Source organism: Cervus canadensis, chromosome 4 (assembly GCF_019320065.1).
Source record: "Cervus canadensis isolate Bull #8, Minnesota chromosome 4, ASM1932006v1, whole genome shotgun sequence".
NCBI classification, from domain to species: domain Eukaryota; kingdom Metazoa; phylum Chordata; class Mammalia; order Artiodactyla; family Cervidae; genus Cervus; species Cervus canadensis.
Window position 1 is genome coordinate 39,877,160 of NC_057389.1, and position 26,528 is coordinate 39,903,687.

Genomic DNA, 26,528 nt, shown 5'->3' on the forward strand with positions numbered 1-26,528 from the left:
CACATACATATAGACACAGTGTAGCTGTTTATAAGATGCTAGATCAGACATTGTTTGCACTTAGTATTGGCACATTTTCCTTGTCTATGTCCATTTATTTCTAAATTTGATCACATTTCCTATATGTTTTTATTCAGGCTATTTAATTGGATTTTTTTTTTTCCAGTAAGAACTTTGATGGTTTATTTTGTACTTAAGCATCTGATGATCCAGGGACCTAAGGTATTGCTGAGGGATAATGAAGTTTAGTATATTAGGTTTAAAACAGAAGTCAAGGGATTTGAAATTTAATTCTTTCTGTGACATTTCATTTAGATTCTGTGTCACTGTATACCAGAAAAAAAAAATCCAGGTTGATTTTTGAGCTAAAATATCTTCACGTATCACCTGTATTTTTATAGATTTTATTTTCTGATGGGGTATTTCTATTTAGTTTTACATAAAATAGTACTTGGAACTTTTTAGCATTCACTTTTTGTTCTTACCTATCAGTATAGCTATTAATTAGTCTTTCTGCCAGTTAAGAGGGTAATATATATAGCATTTAATTTGCAAAGCAAGTTTTATAAGATCTTTGTCATTTGTGTCTCACCATATTGCTAGTAGGTAGTCTAGAGCAAGGATTTTACCCTTATTTTTGGAAGTAAAACCTGAGGCCCAGTCATCTGTGTGGAACTTGCCTATAGTTACACAGAGATGCAACCACAACTTCAAGTGAGTTCGTTTAACTTAAGTACCATCTCTTTTTCTCTTATTAAAAAAACTCTTTGACAGTTCAGATTAGGGGTCATTAAAAAGAAATAAAAATACAATTTTGAAACTATTAAGGTTCATCTATGGAATTCCTGTCTATTTATGGAATATGATCTTTGAAGAACCAGAATTTATTTTTAATAGTTTGAATATATTTTACAACCAGATTTCTAACTCTTTTATATTGAAAGTATATGCATATAGTAATAATAAATAATTGAACTTTGGAAAATGATGCCTACTTCAAATACTCTGTGGTATTTTTCCCTCATTAGTGTTCTTGTGGCCTTAGCATTTACATTTTTGGTTTGATTTAGAAAACACAATGGCCATATACTCTCTTGCTATATCTTAAAGAAGTATGACAATCAGGTAGGTAGGCTAGTTAGAGATCTGACTATGTACATTCTCGTTCTATTACTTTCTCTTTGCCCTCCACACTCAGTGTTTCTTTGTTTTGCTTTGTCTTCGTATTCTTTCTTTTTCTTTCTGTTTCTCCCTTGATTTTTTTTTTTTTTTACATTTGCCTCTAAGACAGGATCTATTAGAGTTCCTAAATCTTTTATATAGAGTATTCATGTTTAAAAGAGTGAAAATTCAGTGTGTGTTGTTTGTTTTAGTAACTAAAGAGCACACTAGGGACTTTATATCTTGGAGTATTTGTGAGAGAAGAATGGATTTTTAGACAAAGTTGCATGGGACCTCTTTGGCATGTTATTAGAATTTCAGACTTTTCGTTCGTCATTAGATGTAGAAATTCTTGAACACTGATCATATATGAAACTTCCATTTCATTGTGTGCTAGTCAGGTTTCTGTTCTCACCTTGTAAAGAAGTTACCTTGTACTTGAATCAAATTGAACATGAGAAAGGTAAGAAATTTCAGTTTTAGATACAGGACTGATGATGGGAATCTTTAGGTCATTTGTTGCTGAGAAGTTAGTGACAAGGGCTTTTGAATACTTAATCAGAACTAGTAGATTCCTTAAAATGCTTGTAGATAAAAATACATTTAACCCCTTTACTCAGTGTGAGAAGTCATTCTTCTTGATTCTCGATTTATACAGGCTCCAAATTGATTTATATTTAAGTAGAAATTGCTTTAGTCTTAGTTAATTCGCATCAGTAATAATACTTATATGAGGATTTTAAGTATTTTATTTCAGAATATTTATAATTTAAACCACCTACTCTAAAATTAAGAAATAAAGGTAATGGAACATATTTCAGGTAATTTCTCTCTGTCTTACTTGCACCAGGAAAAAAACCCTCAATATGTCATTACTGAAGAATACATTATTGCTGACGTTTTTAATTCGTGGCATATGAAATATGCAGTTTTTTACTCATTCTGTATTTTTATTTTTTTACTTTCACACTGTTAAGGAAAAGAATTTTTTTTTTAATGTTCTGGGAAAAAAATTATTTCAAAACATTTAAAATATATTTAAATTTTCTGTAGAACAGTTTTCATAGTTTTGTAAAAGTTTGATCTCCTGATTCTATAAAATAGAGCACAGTTTTTGTAAAGTGCATTATCTCCTTTTTCTGCATTTACAGATGAGAGTTTAATCATTTGAATTCAGATAGGATGATATTTAGAAGATATCCATTGAAATTATAGTATTTTATTATATATTTGCTTAGTATATGGGAGTCACTGACAGAATTATCTTATATAAATAACACAAAATCCATTTCAGTTGTTTGAGCTCCCAAGGTCTCATTAGTTGATTCTGATATGATAATAATTCTGCTATTTTATTTTTTAATTAAACTTTAAATCTATAATAAATAATCACCTGAATTATTTCAGGCTTTTTTTATTTGTACACATTTATGTAAATGCTTTTTGGTAGCAGTGATTTAGTCTTACCTGGGGAATTTGATGGGTTCCTACTTCCCCTCCGCAGTGCACACATATGATATTCAGATAGCTTAGATAACATTGTCTTACTCACTGTCAAATAAGTCAAAGTACAAAATTTTGGAGTGACTGCATTTGAAATTCTTTAACTCAAATCACTGAAGGCTCCATTTTAAAATAATCCCTTGTCTTATTATTTTCCTTCATTTTTAATATCTTTTAGTGACAGTGATGAGGAAAAGAAAGCAAGAAGAGGCAGATCTCCCAAAGGTGAATTCAAAGATGAAGAGGAGACTGTGACGACAAAGCATATCCATATCACACAGGCCACCGAGACCACCACCACAAGACACAAGCGCACAGCAAACCCTTCCAAGACCATTGATCTCGGCGCAGCAGCACATTACACGGGGGACAAAGCAAGTCCAGATCAGAATGCTTCAGCTCACACACCTCAGTCTTCACTTAAGGTGGGAACGGCACGAGTTTACACATTATACACAATTTTATTCTTAAAAAAGAACTTTTAGATTTATTGCATTAGTAGTCTCAGGCATTTCTAGGTAATCTTATTAATTATAGATCATCTGGCATATATTATTCAGTCATTAATAATAAGAAATCTCTTTGGAGGAAGAAACCTGTCCAGTTGCTAAATGATTATCTATGCACTTTCTGTGAAAAATAGTAATGACACTCTTGGTTCATTTGGGAAAAGTTGTGAATCAGAATGTAGTGCCTTTATTTCCTGCTAGACACTACCACTGATACCAACTGCCAGATTCATTAAGGAAAACATGGTAGTGTTTGGAAGTTGTAAGAAATGACAGTGTGTATATATGGCAAGTTGATATATAGGGGAAATGCCCTTGTTTAATACAGGGATGGTGCCTGTGATGGGAGGTTGGTTTGCTCTGTGGTCGGTATTGATCAGTAGCAGCATTACTTCATGTACTGTCAGCACTTTTTTTTTCCACCAAAGAAATGAAATCCACTTGCCAGATACCTGACTGCAAGCTAGACTTTTGGGCAGAAATCTGCCAAAGAGGGAGGTTTACCCCGAAAAGCTAAATAGTAGTTTTGTTACTGTACCCCTACTAGTGTTCTTCCAGTTTGTATCTTCTCATCAAATGTAGCCTACAGAAAATATTTTGCTAATGTATTCTGTGAATTGCAGGTGGCTCTAAAAATAAAGCTAGTCCTACTTAGTGGCAAGAACTGTGTCAACTTTTCCCAAATATTTTCTGGTGTTTCCCTCATATTGTCCTTTTTATAGATTTGATGAAAACCTCAAAATTTAAAATTATAACTAAACTTTAGTTGCAGTTAAAAGGGGGAAATGGCACTGTTATTTCTTTGTGGTCTTAGCTTTCCCCTGCTATGAATACAGTTAGTTTACTGATGACTCTCTAAGATTTGGTAGTCATAATTAAAACCCAAATACATGATGGTTGTCACATGGAGAATTCATTTAAGGTTGCATGTATGTATATATATATATTTTTTTCTGCATGTATATTTTTTTTAAACAATAAACTGAAACTTTTTTCATCTTAAAGGATTTTAAATATCAATTTGTTGTACAGCCTGAGTGTATGTCACACCAAAAATATTTTATATTTGTAGTATAAGCTTTTTGACTTTCTTTTACTGCCGAACAGATATCTTGAACTCTGAAGTTCTTTGAAAAGTTACTCAACCACTTCAGTATCTTTCAATCTCAAGACCTTTTTGAACCACAGTATACAGTGTTTTAATCTTCAAACCTCAAATTAACATGCCTACTTAATTTACAGCGTGTCCCTGTTGCCAGCACTTTTGTTGTAATTTAGTGTGTTTGTATTGAACATATTGGACCTGTTATTCGAGTGTTTAGGACTATGGAGAAGAGAGAAATTACATTACAACTCTAGGCCCACAGTTTCATTTGGAAACTAAATATAAAACATATGTCAAGCTATATCAAACCAATATAGAATTATACTGACAAACATGATATACAGACAGTGTTGCTAAACTTCACAGAATCTTAAAATTTTAGAGTTGGATAGGATCTTGGCCTCCAATCCAGTAGATCTCAGACGTTCTTACACATTGAAATTACCAAGGGAGCTTTGTAAGACATTACAGACCAGGATCCCACCCTGGGCAATTATGATTCAGCATATTGTGATGAACTGGGCATATGTATGTATATGTATATGTGTGTGTGTGTGTGTATATATATATATATATAAAATATATGTGTGTGTGTATGTGTGTATGCTTCTCAAATGATTCTGCGTTAATATTTGCGTGGGATCTGGAAGGTATGTTTTTTCGTAGTGAAATACAGTAAGAAAAGATTTGAGAAAGTAACCCAGGAGTAGTGGACATGCCAAACTCATCTGATTTCCAAAAAGAAAGGAGTTAGGGGAAAGAGGAGTGTGGATAAGTTAGGAATAGAATTACTTAAAAATATCTCTTTAAAGGGATTCAAGTTCACTTTTCTTTTTTCAGTAAAGGAAATCTACCTTTATTCAGATAATTATAGGTTTTTGTGTCTAAGTTGAGAATTAGAGATGAGTAGAGCAGATTTTTTTTTAAATAGTAGAAATTTGTTTCCTAAGCTTATTAGTTCTGTATGTGTTTCCAGACTTCAGTGCCTAGCAGCAAGTCATCTGGTGACCTTGTCGATCTGTTTGATGGCACCAGCCAAGCAACAGGTAAGCTTTGACATCGGCTTTTTATTGGTTTCAGAGTAAATTTTTTTTAATGGTAAATAAGAGATGGAATGAAAATTTTTTTTTTTAATTATTTATTTTTTCAGTGGGTTTTGTCATATGTTGACATGAATCATCAATAGATTTACACGTATTCCCCATCCCGATCCCCCCTCCCACCTCCCTCTCCACCCGATTCCTCTGGGTCTTCCCAGTGCACCAGGCTCGAGCACTTGTCTCATGCATCCCACCTGGGCTGGTGACCTGTTTCACCATAGATAATATACATGCTGTTCTTTTGCAACATCCCACCCTCACGTTCTCCCACAGAGTTCAAAAGTCTGTTCTGTACTTCTGTGTCTCTTTTTCTGTTTTGCATATAGGGTTGTCATTACCATCTTTCTAAATTCCATATATATGTGTTAGTATGCTGTAATGTTCTTTATCTTTCTGGCTTACTTCACTCTGTATAATGGGCTCCAGTTTCATCCATCTCATTAGAACTGGTTCAAATGAATTCTTTTTAACGGCTGAGTAATATTCCATGGTGTATATGTACCACAGCTTCCTTATCCATTCATCTGCTGATGGGCATCTAGGTTGCTTCCATGTCCTGGCTATTATAAACAGTGCTGCGATGAACATTGGGGTGCACGTGTCTCTTTCAGATCTGGTTTCCTCAGTGTGTATGCCCAGAAGTGGGATTGCTGGGTCATATGGCAGTTCTATTTCCAGTTTTTTAAGAAATCTCCACACTGTTCTCCATAGCGGCTGTACTAGTTTGCATTCCCACCAACAGTGTAAGAGGGTTCCCTTTTCTGCACAGCCTCTCCAGCATTTATTGCTTGTAGACTTTTGGATAGCAGCCATCCTGACTGGCGTGTAATGGTACCTCATTGTGGTTTTGATTTGCATTTCTCTGATAATGAGTAATGTTGAGCATCTTTTCATGTGTTTGTTAGCCATCTGTATGTCTTCTTTGGAGAAATGTCTGTTTAGTTCTTTGGCCCATTTTTTGATTGGGGGAATGAAAATTTTTAAAAAATTTTTCTTACAGTAGATTTACTTTTAAAGTGAAATTAATGAGCCTTAAGCATTTTTTAGGAGGAAATATTTAATTGCCTAAAATAAGGAAAATGAGTACTTAAGTATTTGATAATTCAGTAATCTCTCAATTTCCTTAGAACTGAGTATTTGGGGTCCCTTTGCTTTCTCTATAAGTGAAATATACTGCTCTTCTCATTTCACTGTCTTTTCATATTCTGAAATTAACCATGCCTAGAGTTCATTTACACTTTTTGTTCATTTATTCAGTAAACATTTATTGAACCAGACACTGGCCTGGGTGCTTGAACATTGATATAATGCTTAGTAAAGAGTCGCAAATAGTTACAGATATACAGAGGAAAGGCGCATTCTGTGAAAGTGTGTAAAACTACCTTACATATTTTAAGAGGGCTATATATCAAAAGAATAATAGTCCATTCATCATGATTTTCTCACAGAGAAGTTCAATGATTTCTTCAATTTAATTTCTAATGTGTGGTAGTTTTTTCTTTTTTTTTTTACTTATCCCCTATAAGTTGTTTTCAAGAAAATTGGTATTTTAGAGTTGCATTTGAGGATTGTGGAGTCATAATAAACTACTATAAGTCAAAGTAGCTTAATAAATAAAACTTTGTTTAAAGTTCATTTCACATTAAAATATAACTGGCAAGATAGGCATAGAAATAATGTCAAAGTAAATCTGTTGTTTCTAGTGTGTAATGATTTTTCGAAACTTATTTTAAAATTTACATTAAGAGTTTAAGTGGACATTTATGATGAAAATTATTTCTCACTGATAGTTTACTACATGTGATTAATTTATTTTAATAATTTATAGTGGGATTATTTTCTCCCACTCCTTACCCACTACCATAAAATTAATTCTTAGATTGGGTGTTAACTTACTAGGGTGTCTGGTTCAAACCAATTTCTGAGATTCTTCAATTCCCAGTCTCTTTTTCTATAACTATAACTGTTCCTAAAATTATTCTTTAAACTCTTGAACTGTCATGCCCAAAGTTACAAACAACCACATTAGTTGTTTAACAATTTATGCACTGTCTTTTTGTATGCTGAAGATTTTAACTGTAGTATTAACTGGTAGTTAGCATGTAATCATATAATAGAGACTTAGTGTCACAGAATATCAACTATTTTGGACTTCCTGGTATGAAATATTTAAGAGCCCCTTTGATGCATCTGTGGAAAGTTTCAATGGAGCAATCAGAGAAGAATTAACTAGGAAGGTCAGATGAGTGAATCTAACTTTTCCTTGGTGTTATCAGGATTGCTTTGAACAGAGAGAATTACTAAATACCAACATGCTTCCTTTGCTTGGCAAGAAACCTTTGAGTAGTTTTTCTTTTCCAGTGCTAACAGTAGATTGACTAATTAAATAGAAGTAGCAGTTAATATTAATACAGTAATTGAGACAAAGTTTGAATGAAATCCGAAATATTTCTTGTCTTAAATTTTTATTTTAATATTTTCTAAAAACCATCTGATAGTGGGTTGACAACCTAATTATTTTTTACAGTTCTCTCCTATTTGAAACTGTTTAACCAGTTTGTGCAGAACCCCCTCCATTCAGTAAGATGAATTTCATTACCATGAAATTCTATTTAAATATTTTTAGTAGTAAAACATTTTAAATTGAATTCAGCAGTGGAAAAAAAATCGTATTTTAAATCTATAACACCTATATGTGAGAAAGTCTTAAAGAATCTACTATACTAGCATTGCTGTTTGGTATGCCATTTGGGTGTCATTTACCAGATGTGCCTATGTTTATAATGGTGCCATCATGCAAGTAATATGGGCATGAACTGTAAACCTAAGCAGATATGACTTCTGTACCACTCACCAGAAAAATGTCTCCTTGGAGAAAATGGATTTTCTTTTTTTATGTGTGGTTACATCCTTCTTGTTAGCATCTTTAGAAGTATATGTGGTAAAATCATTGTGGAATATCAACCAAGTTTAAAAATACACATATGAAACCCATTTATCAAGATTTATTTGAGACTGTCTTGATAAATATCCCACTCTGGTGATGTTCTTTTAAGGTCTGTACTCAAATGATATTTTGATGACTTTTATGTATAGTATATTTACTGTATTTAGAAAATAAGCCAATTACAAATATAATGCCAAGAATCATTCTGTTTCATTTTTTAGTATATCTTGTCCTAAAAGTTTACATTGTCTCCTTTGTCCCTTTTGTAATTAATGAATTTAGGTCTTGATTAACATACTACTCTCTAAGTTATTTCTAGTACAATTAATGACGTTGAAGAGAAAATAGAAAGACTTTACAAAGCTTGCAATATGTTTTGAATTTAAAAAGTATATGAGATTAACATACATCAAATCAAAAATCTTCACTATATATACATTTGAACCTGTTGCCCTGTATCTAGTTAGTTAGTTGAGGATATTTACATGGATATGAACTACCTTGTTATAGCCAAGTTACTGGTTGTTACAAACCAATTTAAATATTAGAATTCTATGGGAGTTGTCTCTAGTTTAAACCAAGTTTACTAAAAATAAAGTGTTTTACCATATTCTGTTTTCACTAATTAAAAGTAATGTATGCTCATTTTAGAAATTTTATGGAAAAAAGTGATTCACTGTAACTGAGATAAAGTTAACTGTTAATAATTGAGGTGAATATTCTTATTTTATATTTTCTATATAATCAAGTCAGTATATTTAAGCATTATCTTTCAAATCTTTTTCAGGCTTCTTAGATAAAGATTTTTATTATTATTACAATTTTTGTAATTTCTTTTTCACTTAAAATCACATGACCATTCCTTAACGATAGTTGATATTTGCAGACCTTTAATTCCTTTATAATCTTAACATTATCTAAATATGCTGTAATTTACTTGACTGGTCAGCATCTTATTTTTTGGACATTAGGTTTTGTTTCCAAACTTTTCTGTGTTATAAGAGTAGTGAAATGATATCTTTGAAAATATTGCATTTTGGTAAGGAGAAAAATAATATTTCATTTTATTTTGCATGTGTTTGATGACTGAATTTGAAACTCTTCATGTTTTATATGCCAGTTGTAACTTGTCTGTTCATTTCCTTTGTCCTTTTTTTTTTTTTTTAATGGGGTTGTTTATCCTTATTTTTTTAAAAAACTTATTTATATTAGTTATCATATTCATAATTTTTTGCATTTTCATTTTGTATTTATTAAAATTCTTCTTGCAAAATTTTCATAATATAATCTAGATTAAATTCTTTGTTAAAGAAAATGTTCATTTGTAGTTAAAGCACTGTCTAGTTCAGCTATGTTTTTTCTGTTCACAGTATTGCTTTGGAAATACATGTTCCCAGCTGGTGACTGTAAATAACCTCCTTCTGCCCTGAAAAGGCAGATGGAAATGGTTCATTTATAATGACACCTCTCATGTGGGAATCTTGAAGGATAGCTTATTGTGAAATTTAGCAGTCTTCCCCATGCAGCAATTTTTGGTAGATTATTCTTATTTAAATTCCCTTAGATGTTATCTAGAAAAATGCTTAAATATAGAAATTTTGTTAAATTTAAGCATTGGTATGCATAACATCACGCATATAGGTATGGATAGTCCCTTCTCGGAGTGAGAAACTTTTCTAAATGAAATAAGAGATTTTTAATTTCTGAGATAGTTTCCAAAGTTGAGGATCACATTATGTAAAACATAAGTAGAAACACAATCTGCAGTATTTCAAAAGATGGAGAAAAGTTAAATCCCTTTCAAGGAAAGGTGGCTTCTATATGTAAAATATTTATATGTGTGTTTCTACTCTTTCCCTTCCAGTGTTCTTAAATTAGTCATATTTGAAATTAAATTCCCTATAGTATGGTTGGAGAAAATAATAATATTTGCTGTAGACACATTATGAACAGAGTATAATTTTAGTTTAGGTGTTAAAAGGTAGAGCAGTAGAATAACTAAAATAGATTCTCACTTGAAATCTTAAATTTAGGATGTGACAAAAATAAAATATGTCACCAGTGTGAAGTTACGATTTCACGTTATTCAGCGCTTTTCTTCACAGCATGAATTTTCTTTGTAGCCTGGACTGGATAAGATTTGAAAATCCCTGACTTATTTGGCATAATAAATTACATATTGATATCTATTCACTGCTTAGATGAAGGAAATGAAAATAATCCCCAGTTTTCCTTCTTTTAATAATCCCTTAATGCTATAATAAAAGATTATCTTTCTGTTACCTAACTGTATGTACTTGGATCATATGTGCTTGTTTATATAGTTTAAAAATATAGCTCACTGATCTTTTGTAACCATCATCTTTTATATATATTATGACATATGTACCTTTAGAGAGAAATCATTGTGATATTTATCTTTGGATAGAGCAAAAGTAGACATGTGCGCTGTAATTGTTGCTCGGAGTAGAGAACCTTGGCCTTCACGGAAGTTAGTTCATGGTGAATGGGTATATATGTGAATATGTGCATCTGTTATGAGGTGAAGAAATGAGGAATTTGTTAGACCTGCTGATAGTTGACTATAGTAAATGTGCACTAAAAAGAAATACCAAGTATACATGTATCAGAAACTGATTTGTTCCTTTTATTACTGCTGGCCATTTATTAAGAAGGGGCGATGGTTCTAGTTTAATTAACCCAGTTGAGTGTAGCAGATGGGGCAGAGTGTCTTGCAGTGATAAGACAATTCAGAAATGGCACCAGATGTTGGAAGCTGTCCCTGGTGGTGTTTGAGTGCAGCCCAGATGTTCCAGTCCCACCTGGCTAGTTTCTAAGCACTGCAGGCTAAGCAGCTGTGATGTAACCTATATAATGTTCACATAACACTAAAAGCACTATAATTGAACTGCTGCTCTAAATTTCTAAGGTTGTGACTCTTTTAAGAGGTGAAATCTTTAAGGACAAACAAAAAACAAGGACAGCTATTTAAGGTTTTAGATCCGTTGACTATTGCTATTTCCTTGGTAACTGAATTGAGAAGTGGAATATAAAATTTAACAATGTTACTGTTCAAATTATAGATAAAAGTAAATATTCTTACTTAGGAAGTGTTTACAAGTGAAAATTTGTATGAGAACGTGATGTTATGCAAGCAGAGATTGACCTGTAGCCTTACGATTTGAATCTCACCTCTTTAGAAACACCAGTCTGGAAGTAGCAAAAAGCTACTGTTTTTTCAAATATTAAAAATGCAAGTATTTGCAAGTAAATAGTAGGAGAAAAAAAGTCCACCTAAATCATTGCATTCATTCTTTTTCCTATAGTTATTAAAACTGACTTCTATGCAGATCAACTTCAGGTTTGGTTTTTTCCTGTTTCTATTTTTTTAAATGTCAAGCTGCAGAAAATGTGTCACATTTTCTTTCTCTTTCTAGTTCTTTTTTTTTTTTCTTATTATACACTGTTTGAGAGAGAATTACAAGCATTGTGACATTTTACCCTAAAATATTTGAGTGTATGTCTCCTTAGAACAAGGACATTTTCCATCATAATCATAATATAATGATCATATTTCTGGAATTTAACATTAAAACAGTGTAACTGTATAATAGACCATATTCATATTTCCCTGGTATCTCAATTACATCATTTCATGAATTTCCTTTACTTGTCATGTTCCTTTAGGCTTCTTTAATCTGGAGTGGTCCCAGTCATTTTTGTCTTTTATGATGACATGTTCTGAAAAGTCTGGAGAGTTGTTTTGCAGAATGTCCCTCAGTTTGTATTTGTCTGATTTATTCCTCATGATTGGATTCTGGTTAAATATTTTGGGAAAGACTTTCTACATTGGTGATGATCTCTTTTTTTAGTCCCTTACATTAGAAGGCCTATGAGTACTATTTTCTCCAATTATTAGTGACATTAAGTTTGAGCACCTGACATTGTTTAAGATGGTATCCATCTAATTTCTGGATTGTAAAAATAGCTTCATCCCTTTTTATTTATAAATAATCTGTAGGGTGATGATTTGAGAATATCGTCTTATTATCTTATTACCCAGAAACATGTTTCCCAGGTTTTAGCATCCATTGAAGATTCTTATAAAGGGTGTGATTAGCCAGATAAACTGTATGCCTACATTAGGTTTGTGAAGTGTAAGTAAGGGATAACTTTAATAACAGTTGTATCAATCAGTAGATATAGAACTGAGGATGTTAGAGAGTCAGTGATAGCTTAAAGGGAACATGGTGGCATAAAAAGCTAGATCAGCTAACTAGCTTTTATGATAGGTCTTGGGGTCTAATATAGTGAGTAATTTTTGAGTACTGTGCTAAAATAGCTTCCTAATAAAACTGCTATCAATTGTGCTGTGGTCCTAACAATTTTTCCCTCATATTTAATTTCTAGGAGGCTCAGCTGATTTATTTGGAGGATTTGCTGACTTTGGCTCAGCTGCTGCTTCAGGCAACTTCCCTTCCCAAGGTATGATATGATTTGACTGGCCAGAAATCTAGAGGCAGTGAAAAGGTTACCAAAACAGCTCTTCCCCACCCTATTCCCTATCTGCTTCTTTTGGCCATTTTCCTACTTGTAGTATTTGCAATTCCCAATTATCAAAGAATTTATTCACAAAGGTATTGTATTAGGCTAGTAACCTAAATGTGCCCAGTGAATTAATTTCATTGCAAACTACTCAGGTACACCTAAATAAAATTCTCCTCACTCATAAGTGACTCTTCTTTAGTTTTCTTTGGATGGAGGAAGTGGGTGGGGGTAGGTGGGCAGGAGTGTGAATAAATATAAATTTCATCTTAGCAAAAGAAAATATTAATGATTTTCTTGAATGAATTTCAGGGACATTGGAATTGGGCAGACTATTTTGCCAAAATTCATTTCTTTGAAATTTAGGTATCTTAAAAGAATTTTTATGAAAAATAACTGAACTTCATTTTGACATATCCTTCAATGTGAGGAAAATAAAACTTCCTCATTCCGTGTTAGTTAAATAAGAAATTTTGAAATACCCTAGATTTGCTGTGATCCATTCACAGTATTTGTAAAGATCAAATCATTATGTTGTCTACCTGAAACTAACAGAATGTTACATATCAATTAGACCCTCAATTTTTTTTTTTAATGGCAAAAAAGTGCTAACATCTAAGCAAAATACAGACTTAAACATCGTGGATTGAGTGAAGGGCTTGTATTTTTCCCCTTTTTTATTAATATGTTTTATCTGCCTCTGCCATATACTTTATTATGTGAGCCTCCACCTTTCTAAGATTGGGAATAATGCTTCTTGTCATGGTTCTTTATAATGTCTATAGAAATGTGTAAAATGGAGTCTTAAGTTCTTTATTAAGTGTCTCTTAGGTTGTAAAGTGTTGGTTCTAATGTTTGTTGTTTCTATAAAATCTGGTCAGTCTCAAATTTGAGAGATAAGATAAAAATTTACATATAGAAATCATAAACATGAGGTGAGGCAAGGAGAAAATATTTAACTTAGTCTTATTTTAAGTAGAGTTGTATGTCCCCATTATTAATTGGATTAAAATTTATATTTAGTAACAGCTACTTTAGGTTTGTGAGGATTTAGGAAGAAGGTTGCATAGTTTTTAATGTGAGTTGGGTTATTTGGACAACTTGTATAAATTCCAAGTATTTCCCAGAAATTAGCATTGTGGAGTGATGCAATGCTTCATTTTAAAAGTGTTAACTATGACTTCTAAACGTTAATACCTTACTTTAGGCAAATCAAAGTGGAAAATAAACATTGCCCCAGTTTTACAGGCTGCTTGTGTAATTCTCAAAAGTTTTTATGTATATAAAGTTGCCTACTATGCAAATAATTCAAATATGTTAATGTTGGTAAGTGATGCATCTCTTCATCTGTATGCATGTGATTAATATAACCTGATCACCATTACGCAAGGGGCTGAAACTGTTGCAGCAATGATTAATCATTTCTGAACAATATATGCCTCACTAGAAATCTCTTCCTCTCATGATTAATCATTTCAGATAAAGTTTTCAGAAGGGGCAACACATTTTGCCCCAGTTTCCATCCTTACTCTGTTTTCTAGATCAGGCAGATAGAAAATCAGCATACAGTTTACCTTTATCCAGCAGTTGTCCTTAAATTAATTTAAATTGTTTAATATATAGAACTAATTGTAAAACTCTTAATTCAGTCGTTTTTGTAAAGAAGATCAAAGACATGTTTTAGCAAAACCCTGAGGTAATGAATATTAGCCCAGTTCTTACATTAAATTGTTGGTAGAGCTTGGGGTTTCTAATGAATTATTTTCTCTTTTGAGGATGCTTATAATATAATATGGTAATAGAAGAATATAATTGTAAAAGACTTAATGTTATTGTTCTCTTTTGATATTCAGCATAATGAGATACAGTATTGTAGTGGTTGCTTACCTTTTAGGCTAGACAAAATGTATTTCCAAGTTGTAAGTGAAGATAGAAAGCAAAGAAATGGTGTTAATTAACTTGGAACTGCATACTATTCACTTTCAGATGACAGTTTACATGTAGCTCTTTCTTCACCTTTGCTTTTTTCAACTTCCATTAATTCATATGTATCTATTTGTCCCTTGAAGTAAGGTTTGTTTATTTTGTATAGACTAATTAAAAAAAATTTTTTTAAGTATAACTTGACTTTATTGTGTTCTAAATACTTAATATTGTATGCAGAATTTATAGAAACTTGACTTATACTTTCATATGGCATGCCTGAAGGAAAGAGTGACACTTGAGCTCACCTCTGTCTTTTCACAATTAATCCAAAGTAACAATAACAAACCTTAAATGGCATTTACTATATATTAAGTTATTTAATCTTCTCAACTTAGATTTTTAAAAAAGTAAGGCACAGGGAGCTTGCCTGGCTGTCCAGTGGTTAAGACTCTGCGCTTCCACTGCATGGGGCACAGGTTCAACCCAAAGGTAAGGCACAGAGAAGATTAAGTAGGGCCACATAGCCAGTTAGGGACAGAGTCCATTCTCTTAAATATTTCAGTCTATTAATTAATCTATTAATTTTTATATTATTAAATACATTAAATTCTTAAACTTACTATACTTTGAAGCATAGTGATAGTTTTGTTCCTTTTTAAAAAAATATTAGCATGAGTTCCCCTCGTAAGACTTGCCCCACTTTTTAACTTAAATAGATTAAACAGTTCCATTTGAAGTGAGCAGTTTTCTAAGGTTATGATATCATAGCTCCCTGTAGCCTCTGTATTGTAAGTGGAAGCATGGCCAAATGGGTGAGAACTTCTTACAGAAATTTACTAGTCCTACTCTTAATTTTGTTGCGTTTTTGTTTCATTTTTTAATGAATTTGGGGTTTTATTTCCATGAGATGGTATAAATCATAGCTTGTTTTCTCTTTGACCCTTTCTAAATAATGAATGAACCCTCCCAGCAAAAGGTTTAACCAGTTTATTAGAGTTTTGTTCTTGTTTTGAGGGGAGCTCAGGCTAGTTCGTATTAATTTAGGTAGAAACATAGTTGATATGCATGCTTAGGTTGAAGGAAAGTTTTGGTTTCTGTCATTTCTTGGTGTCACCTTAGACCTGCCAATGGCCAGAGATGGATTTTACTTTATATGTGGAAGTTTTTATTTTTTCTTTGCCACCTTGTTAAGTAACACTCATGGAATATTCATGAGAAAAAATAACATCCAGATGGAGATGGTACCTACAGATGCTAATTTGGATGGACACAGATCAGCTCTAATTTGTTTCAGTTGGTAGATTGTTACATTTGTTCTGGGCATTTCAGAAACTTTCTTACCCTTATCATTCTTTCTTTCTCAGTAACAGCAACAAGTGGGAATGGAGACTTCGGTGACTGGAGTGCCTTCAACCAAGCCCCATCAGTCCCTGTTGCTGCCAGTGGCGAGCTCTTCGGCAGTGCCTCACAGCCAGCTGTAGAGCTTGTCAGTAGCTCACAACCAGCTTTAGGCCCACCTCCAGCTGCCTCAAATTCTTCAGACCTGTTTGATCTTATGGGCTCATCGCAGGCAACCATGACATCTTCCCAGAGCATGAATTTCTCCATGATGAGCACCAACACTGTAGGGCTGGGTTTGCCCATGTCAAGATCACAGGTAAGTGACCTGCCTCCCTTGGGAATGGTAATTCATCATTTTTGAAGTGCCGCGACTAATCTAATGGAAGATGAGCATAAAACAGAAAAATAAGTATGGGATACATAGATTACTTTTGTACATTGCATTTACCTTATGCCCTTTCCCCTGGAATAGTCATTTGGTTCTCCAGGGCAAGGCTTTCTCACCCATCTGGCTGTCCATGCAAAGCCAAGTGTGATGCCTTGCACAGAGGAGGCATTTGCTGAAAATTTTATTGAACAAATAATTGGTATTTAATAGTTTAAAAAAGTTTTCAAGAAGAAGGAATAGAGATATATTGCTAATACAGAAGATTATTCTCTAAAATAATGTTCTTCCCTATTCTGGGCCTCCTATACATTATATAATGTTTAAATAGGCCTTCAACTCTCATAAAGAAAAACAACTGAATAGGAACTTTTTAATCCACTTCTAAAAATTAAATCTAAATCACCTAATACTCATTTAGAATTAAAACAAGTGCATATTTGTCTGAGTTGTACCAGGAACTTGCTATTTTTGACTCAGGCTATTCAGAATATTTGCTTATGATGCTAATTATTCACTTGAATGTGTAGATTATCTTCTTCAGGGTGTTAGGATGAAGGAAGAGACGGAAGAAACAGAAAGGTGACTGATCTGTATAATAGATATTAGACCTACTATTAAAAACAAAGGACATAAAAGCCATACCAGTACCATTAAATTGAACTGAACAAGCCCAAGCTAGTTTATAATAAGCGTTTCTTTCGTATGGTCTCATCATAAAGCCAGTCTACTTATTTACAATCTTAATTGCATCTTTGTTGTGATTCTTTGCATTGGTCCGTTTTAAATTATTCCTCCTACTCCTATTTCTTTCCCTTTTTCTGTCCTTGTTGCAGTTATTCTGGTAGTAATTACCAAGTACCTCTGCTGCTTTTTCCTGAATTTCTCCTCCTGAATTGGTCCATATTATAGCAAGTCCCACTAGTGTTCCTCACTTTAGGCAATAGAAATGTACATGGAGCAAGGATATATCAGTTGGGTTTTCTGGAGTATAATTTGCTGTCTTGATGGTTTTGCTTTTTTTTTTTTAGCATAAGAACTTATACCCTGAATTCCATTTTGTAAGAATAAATTTCCACTTGTATATTTCCTTAAAGTTGTACCAACTTGAAGTTAGGAGTTACCTTGAGATGGTGGCTTCTAGACTTAGGGTGATGGGAGGATAATTGTTAATGTAAATATCTTAGTTTTTTCTCCAGATATGATTTGAACTTCAGAGGAATATTATGGGAGGCTAGTGGTACAGGAAGGGTATTGAAGACCTTAATATAGAACATTAAAAGTTTCAGAAGTTTATTACAAGTCTAGTATATATCAGTATTTGGAGTTACTATGATTAAATTGCCATTTGATAATCTTTATAGATAAGACACTTAATTTTTAGAGCATTTTTCTATTTTCCAGCCTTTGCAAAATGTTAGCACAGTGCTGCAGAAGCCTAATCCTCTCTATAATCAGAATACAGATATGGTCCAGAAGTCAGTCAGCAAAACCCTGCCCTCTACTTGGTCTGACCCCAGTGTAAACATCAGCCTGGACAACTTACTGCCTGGTATGCAGCCTTCCAAACCCCAGCAGCCATCACTCAATACCATGATTCAACAACAGAGTAAGTTACTGCAAGACATCCATTTGTTTTTGTACTTGTAATCCTTTGCCCTTATGCCAGGACTACTTCAAAACGTACTGAAGGCAGCCTTGTGTTCACGTTAAGACTTTTTTCACATATGACCTGGTATCTCTCCTGCCACATTAAATTGCTTTGTATTCTGGTCTTAGCATGATAACACTTATTGTATGATGGTGAGTTTTGGGAGCCTGATCCCTGAAATAAAAAATACTGTTTTTAACATAGGCAGATATGTCAAGGAAACAAAACTCATCTGAACTCCATAATCCAGGGATAATCACCATTAATTGATATTTCTTCTCACATACCATCTTTGCTAACTGCATTTTTAATGCTTGAGAGCATTATGTCTATACTTTATTTCTTGGAGTTCTTGGAGTTCACATTCAACATTAAATTGTTGTTTTTTCTATGTTGAATATTCTTAAGAAAGTATGATTTTTGAATCTTTATAGTTATCCATCATATTACTGTGCAGTTCCTCTATTTCCATTGTTTCCAGCTTTCTGCTATAAATAACTCCACGATTTTGTGTAAATCTTTGTACCTGTGATTTTTTTTCCCTTAGTAAGATGTTCTAAAAATAGAGCAAGTCAAAGGATAAAACCTTTTTAAAGGTTTTGATACACAATAGCTCTTGACAACTTGTTAGGTTGGATTCAATAATAGATTTTATAGGAGTGATTTTAAATTGCCTGATGTTTTTCCCCCAGGCCACTCTTACTATTTCTACATCTTAGGGAAACCAGAGCTGACAGCCACTGAATATTTCTCAAGAGTAATCAATACAAGTTAATTGACAATTGACTTCTCTTATAAAATCACTATGAAGTAATTTTATTGGGGCTTACAAGTATTGATGGTCAGGAAGATTGTATTATTTTTCTGCTCTATAAATCTAAGAATTCAGAATGGTAAAGTTCTTTTGTCTGTCTTCTTCTGTTAGATATGCAACAGCCTATGAATATGATGACCCAAAGTTTCGGAGCTGTAAACCTCAGTTCTCCATCGAACATGCTTCCTGTCCGGCCTCAAACTAATCCTTTGATGGGGGGACCCATGCCTATGAGCATGCCCAATGTGATGACTGGCACCATGGGAATGGCCCCTCTTGGAAATAGTCCAATGATGAACCAGAGCATGATGGGCATGAATATGAACATAGGGATGTCAACTACAGGGATGGGCCTGACAGGCACAATGGGAATGGGCATGCCCAACTTAGCCATGACTTCTGGAACTGTGCAACCCAAGCAAGATGCCTTTGCAAATTTCGCCAACTTTAGCAAATAAGAGAATATAAAGGAACAGATTGAGTGAAGGATTTTTAGCGGTGTAGATAGGTGATGTTGGGATGGAAAATGCTAATCAATTCCCCTTTCTTTTATCAGTTAATTAAAATAAACCTACATTAAGAGCCAAAAAGGCTGTTTTATAAAAGTGAAATGTCTAGTATTTTAGATGGCCAGGCAAGGGCACTTCAGATGAGGCAGTCTGAAACATTTTTCCAGTGAGACCACAAATGGGGTAGTGAGATCGTTGAAAGCCTTTATAAATTGAAGAGCCAATTTTAATATCATAATATGTGGGAAGACTAGAATAGGGCTGAATAAATGTGTTTGAATCTCTAATTTTATACTTTTCTTTTCCTGAAGAACTTGATTTTTCTGTCCCTGAATCACCTTGTCACAATTGGGTCTGTTCCTTTTACTACCACTCTTGAGTCCATATATGAAATCATTAAAGTTGGATGATCAGTTTTTTATAAAAATATATATTTTTGTCCAAAAAAGGCATACATATGTGATTATGGCTAAATCAAAGGTAACTGGAATGTATATACTTTTGCTAATGTTCCAACAACACTGCTATTATACTATCCAAATTTTTATTGTAACAAAACCTCTAAACCTCTTTAAGCAATTGGTGACAGATATGGGACTTTTCCCATTTCTTCTGCTATAATTATCCTGTGCAGAACTAGAAAAAATATTTTTTTGGGGACTGCTCTATGGTTTCCTTTAAAAGAAAAAAAACCTCCAGTATTTTTGTTTTTAGCAGTCATTATTTACACTTTGCAGTGATTAACTTGGCAAGACTTCCCTTCCATGGTTATCCCTGTAGCCACCGAGTAATAGTCAGGAACAGTCAAAAGAGAAAAATATTTATTTTTTTTGGTGTCTTTTAAAAAAAAATTGAAAAGGTGAAAATTCATTAAGACCTTAAATATAAATGTAAGAACTCAACAATGTTGGCTTTTAGATTTTATACAGTATTGTTTTGTTTTGGTTTTGAGTGTATATAATATGGCATTAGCAATATGGTTCCAATAGAGGCAAGTTAAATATCTATATTATTAAAGGAGACCTGTAGCAGTCAAAGATTTTATTGATTTAATGCAAATAAAGGAAATTAATTAAAATGTTTTTGTTTTCTTGCTGTAATTCTGCATTAAGCTCACACGAAAATCATGATTCTAGAGTTTGGAATGCAAAATTGTTTCACCCTCAAGCTGGGAATATTTTTTAAAATGAATACTATAATATAGGTATCAAATTATTACCTCCCCACTTTGTGTTGAAATTTTTTAAATTAAATTGATGAAACTTTGTTTCCATTGTATTCATAAAGTTCTGTTATACATAACATTAAAATGTTCATTAAAATCAATGTTGAACTGCTTTTTCTTTCATTATGTTAGACATCTGAGACCGTTTGGGGAAAAAATAATTATAATTTGGGTAAAGTAATTTTTATAAATAATTTAAAATTATTTAATGACTTCTCTATTCCTTCCTATCAGACTCTACTGTTAGGAATTAAAAATGAAGCAGCAAAGATATCCTGACCCGCTCCATTTTTGCTAATGTTCCATCTACAACATTTCTAATTAGGCAGAAATTCATGTACTTCTGCTAAGCAGTAATGAAAAGTGATTCATTTGCTGAATAAGAGATGAGAGAGAGTGTAATTAGCTGACTGTGGTTTTTAATCTTTCAACAATTCAATGTGTTTAAATTAGTTTCAAAGAATAGGAGCTTTCAAGTGCTGTTACTTCAAAGCAATCAAACCGGGCTCTGGGAGCAGCATGGAGAGTATCTTCACTGATATTTGAAATCTGTAATCATGAATTTTTTCTTTAAATTGAGAAGTATAGCATCACCTTCTCAAATATATACGGTCCTTAAAAGAAATAGTTTGTTTCTAAACTTTTGTGTTTTAAAACATTTTTTAATAAAATTGAGATTTATCTCAAGCATTTTCTGTACTATGGCTTCTTCCAGTGTTGTATTTCTGAAGACAGAAGTGAGCCCCTACCTCAGTTATTACTGTGTCTCAACATACAGTTTGCTGTTTTACTAATAGTTTTTGTTTCAGAGCCCATGAAAGGAAAACAAAACTTGCCTCATTGGGGTTCCATTCAGTTTATTTTTATTTATCAATTTATCTCTGAATATCTGCTTAATATTTGGGGGAGTGAAGGAGAATTCGTTCTTGTTCTTGCATTTTACATACACTTGTGTGACTCTCCACTGCCGTTCCAGACTCACTTTTTTCCCTCTTCAGATGTTTTTCTTCTCTGTTATGATCTTCAGGAACCATAATGTATACAGTGTTCTTGTACAGTACTTTGGATGTTTACTTTTTTTAAATTTTAATAAATTGCCTGAATGATATCCATAATGATATTGGTTAGGGGCTAGTCACTAATAAATTGAGGCCTATAGTTACTTATATTTTGGAGGGAAGGGTTAATACTTTTTTCCCTCAAATATTTATGAAATAGTGAAATAAAGCTAACTGTCCTGAGCACAGAACATACCTTAACAGTGAATAGATTTCTGAAACAAACTGGCTTTGTATGCTCTCCTAGGAGACAGCACTGCACTGTAGAAAGAGCATGGGCTTGGAAGCAGATCTAATCCTATTTCAACCTCTCACTTTCTGTGTGACACCTTGATCAATTCATCTGACTTTTCTGGGCCCTCATATTTTTTTCTAAAATGAACTTAAAATTGGAAAGTGTTGGGTAATTAAATGGTGAGATCAGCAGCACTGACATTATATACTGTAAATGTTTGTTCTCTGCGTCTCGTTTTTATTATTTAAATGTGCTTAAATGTCAGGAACTTCCTATGTGCCAGTCACTGTGCCAACCATTTCACCAACTGTCATTTTAACCTATATGTCAAACCCCAAAACTTCATATTCCTAGAATATGAGTGTAGTTAAGGAAACGGCATCCCACTCCAGTATTCTTGGAGAATGCCATGGACAGAGGAACCTGGCAGGCTACAGTCCATGGGGTTACAAAGAGTCGGACACAATTGAGCAACTAACACTTCCACTTTTCAAGAAAGCATGAGAAGGACTTCCCCTGCTGGCACAGTGGATAGAATCTGCCTGCCAATGCAGGGGACAACAGTTCAATCCCTGGCCTGGGAGGATTCTACATGCCAGGGAGCGACTAGATTGGTACCACACAGTTCCTGAGCCGGCACTCAAGCACAGAAGCTTCAACTACTGAGCCTGTGTGCTGCAGCTACGGAAACCCGCGCTCGAGCCTATGCTCAACGAGAAGCCACCTCAATGAAAAGCCAACCTAGAACAACGAAGATCCAGTACAACCAAAAATAAAAATTAAAACCTGAGAGACCAAGTTGATTTCTAATTGAGGATTTTCCTATTTGCATTTAATTCTTTTTAACAAGAAAATTGTAAATGAGCTGTTTTGTTAATGTATTGACTCCTACTTACTGCATTAGTGCAGATGTGAGGGAGAGAACTATGAAAGTGAGCTCTTGATTTGCCACACAAATAACCCTTGTTAGAATGTTCACAGCTTTTAGAAGCAACAGAGATCTCAACTTTTCTACTGACTATTTGCAATTTTGTTGACTAAGATCTTACTATTCTTCCAACATCCAGAGAAGCAATCTGATATAAAGACTTAAAGCATAGAATTTTATGTGTACTTTTACCTCATTATAACTTTAATTCTGAAGTGTCTTCCTCCTATTATAGTGGCAGCCTTGCTAATGCACTGTTTTCATAGACATAAGTAACTTCTGGCACCCTGTCACACTGCCCTGGCTTACCCCAGTAGGTGGGGAATCAGCATGCAGCCAATTCAAATGTTTATAGTTTCCCAGGGATTTGGGATGGATTTGAAAGTTCTGATGGGCAAACATAATTCAATAAACTGTCATTACATTAAATAATGGAGTCCTGGACTATGGAACCTTACATTTCCATTTGATTTTCTTAACTGTCCATCTTGCATCTATTCTTTATATGCTCCAAGGACATTCTTTTTGAGATAAAAGTGCTTACAGTTGGTGTATAGAGTAGCTTGACCTCAGGACACCTTTAATGCCATTCATTAATGAAGACCCCAAAGAGCTTTTGTTTATGTGGGTCATATCTAATGATATTAACTATATTTCAAATAAAAACTGAGAAACTTGAGGGGCTTTGCTGGTGGCACAGTAAGAATCCACCTGCCAATGCAGGGGGCATGTGTTCCATCCCTGGTCTGGGAAGATCCCACATGCTGTGGAGCAATTAAGCCCCTGAGGCACAACTACTGAGCCTGCGCTCTAGAGCCCATGAGCCACAACTATGGAAGCCCGCATGCCCTAGAGCCCACACAGCGCAACTACTGAGCCCACGTGCCGCAAAAACCCCTGCTCTGCAACAAGAGAAGTGAGAAGTCTGCGCACCTCAACAAAGAGTAGCCCCCAGGCACCAAGCTAGAGAAAGCCCACACGCAGCTATGAAGACCCAGCTGAGCCAAAAATAAATACAAATAAAATATTTCTTAAAAACATTTTAAAAAACTGAGAAACCTTTAAAAATATCAATTGGTTTCACAGTAACAAGCCCATTATCTGCCAAATTACACTTTTATTGAAAAATATGTTTTTCAAAATAGAATTTGTGGGAAGAGTGGCATTGTTTTACATTTCTCTTTATTACCTGGCTTAATGAAACACAGCTGGATTCTCTTACCTGCTTCTGCAATCAATCTGTTACGCCATGTTGATTTGGTGGAAATACATGAAAAAAATCCAGCCTCAGGAATAAGTGGTTGGAAAAGGTGGAACCTCATAGTTCCCCTGAATGGGTCTCAGGGCTTTCCAGTGGTCCTCTGGCCACACTTGGGGAACTGCTGCTATCTGTTGAGAATTAATAGGTATTTCCTGGTAACTATGTATCCATTTACTTGATTTATTCTAAGGTGATCTGCTTGAGGTACAAAGAATTTAGTTTTGCCTTTCACTTTAGTCACAAGTAAAATGCCTGTCATGAAATTGCTCTCTGGACCCTGAATATAAAAGTTGGTGACACCAGAGCTTTTGCTCAGATTTTGAGATTATTTCTTCCGATACATAGTTTATGTTTACTAGCTTCTTATAATTATGAAGAAGTAAGTTTCTTACCCACCTTATGTTTTTTAGGAAAGCTTAAACTGAGAGACTGAGTGTTGAGTGCTTAGTGAATTATGAAACTTTTGAGCCTCCTTTCAAGGTTCAACCATCTTTTGAGAAGAAAGAGTAAAATGAGTCAAAGCTGAAGGTCTCTGAGTTGATCTTTTGTGTCTGGTAATTTATAAACCAGTTTTATTGGACTGTATTTTCTAAAATGTAGCTAAAGTATTAGGTAGTAGACTGTGTTAAGTATTCCTAGATTTTTTTCATGATATTTCACTTACTCATTAAAAATTAAATCAAAGAAAACAGTCCCAAAACAGTCATGATAGAATTGTAGAAAGTCCAAACCCCACCCAGCTGGGAAACAAGACTACGATATGGTAATGAGCCACTTAACCAGAGAACGACTACCCACATTTTCTTCCATGTGTTTATTCATGCAGAGATCTGAAGAATAATGAGAGGGAGGCAGCCCTATGAAGTACGCATGTGAAAACTCCAAGTAGACAAGTAACATCAGAAGTTTAGAAGGGTGTATCTAGAGCTCCATATAAAAGGAGAGGGACTGGGGAGATAAGCAAGGACATGGTGACAGTAGGTGCTTTGGGCCGTCTATCTATCAAGTTATCTATGACATTTTTCACAGAACTAGAAAAAATAATCCTAAAATTCATATGGAACCACAAAAGACCCAGAATTGCCAAAGCAATCCTGAAGAAAAAGAACAAAGCAGGAGGCATAACCTTCCCAGACTTCAGACTACTCAAAACTACAGTAATCAAAACAACATGATATTGGCAGGAAAATAGACATATGGATCAATGGAACAGAATAGAGAGCCCACAAATAAACCTACATACCTACCATCAATTAATCTTCAACAAATGAGGCAATAGGAAAAAGTCTCTTTGGCAAGTGGTGTTGGGGAAGCTGGACAGCCATATGTAAATCAATGAATTTAGAGCACACCCTCTCACCACACACAAAAACAAACTCAAAATGGCTTAAAGACTTAAACATAAGAAGAGAACACAGGCAAAATATTCTCTGACATTAACGGCACCAATATTTTCTTCGGTCAATCTCCCAAGGCAAGGCAACAGAAAAACAAACAAAAATGGGACCTAATCAAACTTGCAAGGTTTTCAGCAGCAAGGGAAACCATAAACAAAACAAAAAGAGAACCTACAGAATGGGAGAAAATATTTGCAAGTGATGTTGACAGATAAGGGCTTAATTTTCAAAATATACAAACAGCTCATACAACTCAACAACAAAGAAAACAACCAATATATAAAAAAAAGAAAACAACCAATATAAAAATGGGCAGAAGACCTAAATAGACATTTCTCCAGAGAAGAAATACAGATGGCCAAGAGACTCATGAAAAGATGCTCAACATGGCTAATTATTAGAGAAATGCAAACCAAAACTATAATGAGGTACCACCTCACACTGATCGGAATGGCTGCCATTAAAAACTCTACAAATAACAAATGCTGGCAAGGGTATGAAGATAAGGGAACCCTCCTACACTGTTGGTGGGAAGGTAAGTTGGTGCAGTCACTGTGAAAAACAGTATGGAGGTTCCTTAGAAAACTAAAAATAGAATTACCATATGATACAGCAATCCCACTCCTGGGAATATATCTGGACAAATATATAATTCAAAAAGATATACACACCCTTATGTTCATAACAGCACTATTCACAACAGCCAAGATATGGATATTCATCAACAGATGAATGGGTAAAGAAGATGTGGTATATATAAATATATGTGTATATATATTTATACACATATATATAATGGAATACCACTCAGCCATAAAAAGGAATGAAACAATTTCATTTGCAGCAACATGGATGCAACTAAAGATTATCATACTAAGTGAAGTTAGTCAGAAAGAGAAAGACAAATACCATATGATATGTGGAATCT

The 26,528-nt window shown here is 34.0% G+C and overlaps 1 protein-coding gene across 2 annotated transcripts in view; it reads left to right on the forward strand.

Moving 5' to 3' along the window:
• Positions 1-20,822, forward strand: part of CLINT1 (clathrin interactor 1) — a 58,297-nt gene extending 37,475 nt beyond the window's left edge. Inside the window, exons 7-12 of one of the 2 annotated variants that reach the window (XM_043464845.1) lie at positions 2,843-3,089; positions 5,255-5,324; positions 12,736-12,810; positions 16,161-16,453; positions 17,927-18,131; positions 19,099-20,822. In XM_043464845.1, the coding sequence (XP_043320780.1) occupies positions 2,843-3,089; positions 5,255-5,324; positions 12,736-12,810; positions 16,161-16,453; positions 17,927-18,131; positions 19,099-19,445 (1,237 nt within the window). In that variant the 3' untranslated portion in view covers positions 19,446-20,822. The remainder of the gene's footprint in view (positions 1-2,842; positions 3,090-5,254; positions 5,325-12,735; positions 12,811-16,160; positions 16,454-17,926; positions 18,132-19,098) is intronic. The other variant, XM_043464846.1, reaches the window with a different exon arrangement.
• Positions 20,823-26,528: the final 5,706 nt, after the last annotated feature.